Source organism: Austrofundulus limnaeus, unplaced genomic scaffold, assembly GCF_001266775.1.
Source record: "Austrofundulus limnaeus strain Quisiro unplaced genomic scaffold, Austrofundulus_limnaeus-1.0 Scaffold881, whole genome shotgun sequence".
Classification (NCBI taxonomy): Eukaryota; Metazoa; Chordata; class Actinopteri; order Cyprinodontiformes; family Rivulidae; genus Austrofundulus; species Austrofundulus limnaeus.
The window spans coordinates 11,679-12,880 of record NW_013953283.1 but is presented as its reverse complement, the minus strand read 5'-3'; the positions used below and the strand labels follow the sequence as shown (position 1 = coordinate 12,880).

General features: G+C 43.0%; 1 protein-coding gene across 3 annotated transcripts in view; it reads right to left on the bottom strand.

The window, feature by feature from the left end:
• The window catches only part of gabpa (GA binding protein transcription factor subunit alpha), a 7,475-nt gene that overhangs the window by 3,540 nt on the left and 2,733 nt on the right, over positions 1-1,202 (bottom strand). For all 3 annotated transcript variants that reach the window (XM_014029302.1, XM_014029300.1, XM_014029301.1), the window contains exons 4-6: positions 852-936; positions 509-733; positions 239-433 (exon numbers count right to left, since the gene is read on the bottom strand). In XM_014029302.1, the coding sequence (XP_013884756.1) occupies positions 239-433; positions 509-733; positions 852-936 (505 nt within the window). The remainder of the gene's footprint in view (positions 1-238; positions 434-508; positions 734-851; positions 937-1,202) is intronic.

Sequence of the window (1,202 nt, the reverse complement as noted above, 5' to 3'; positions counted from 1 at the left end):
GACTGAGAGTCCACTTTGTTAAACATTCTTTTAAAAATTAAAGTTTATTGATTTATTACACTTACACATTACGCTTTTATAATTATTAGTTGTAAAATGGTCACCAGGCAATTTTATTGCTTATCGCAATAATTTTTGAGACAATTAATCGCCCAGCAAAATTTGTTATCGTGACAGGCCTATGTGTATTTTTTCTTTGCCGACTTGTGAAAACCTGATTCAACACTTGCTGACTCACATTTGCGCAGCAGCTCCAGATGGCTCCACAGGATCTCTCCGTTGGGCACTTTCTGCAGAAACTCCTCTTGGCTGAAGCTGCAGAGGTCTCGGCCGGGGATGTGAATGCTGCCGATTTCCATCTCATCAATGTTGAACTCCTTCATGACCCACACAGCCCAGTGGATCACCTGATCAGCTGTCCAGAGCGTGGGGTCTGGACAAGAAAAGGAGGCGCTCCAGTGGCCTGTTTCCCCACATCATTAACATATAAACTGAAAGTATTCCTCACCGTATGGAATGCCAAGTCGGACCTGCTCTTTCCGGTAACCTTCCAGCGCCGCGGCCCAACGCGTGACCTGCTCTGAGGTCTCATCAGTCAGGGCGGACCGCTCTACAGTGATGAGCTGTCCCTCCTCCACCAAGGCACCCTCTTCTCCAGCAGCATCCGGATCGATCACTACTTCCACTGTTTCTACTGGCTTCACTATTTCCAGAATGTTCAGTTTCTCCTCTCCTGASCAAAAGAAAAAATAATAATAACAATTATCAGGAACTTGCACAGTTTTCAGTTTTTCAATTTTCAGACAGAAATCTAATGTGAAGTGTTTTGTACTTAAAGGTTAAACTGGTACCTGGTTTGGTTATAATATGCAGGCTGAGCTGGACTGTGCCATCTGTTTTTACTCCCTGATCAAAGAGGCTGTGATCCGGATGGAGCTAAACACCAAAAGATGACATACGGTCAATTCTTTAGCACAACAAAATACCAAATTTCAACAAATGTATACTCGCCAGTAGGGTTGGGCAAAATTGTATCATGTGCAATTAATCATCAGAAAATCTTCAATGGTTGTTAATTGGCACTTGGCAATTAATAGGACCAATGCTGCCAGGCAGACTGACAGCGCTTCTCGTTCCTCTTCTAATTCAAATAATATACTAGACATGGGTTTTTACGATGTAAAAACAAGTGTGCATTGCCA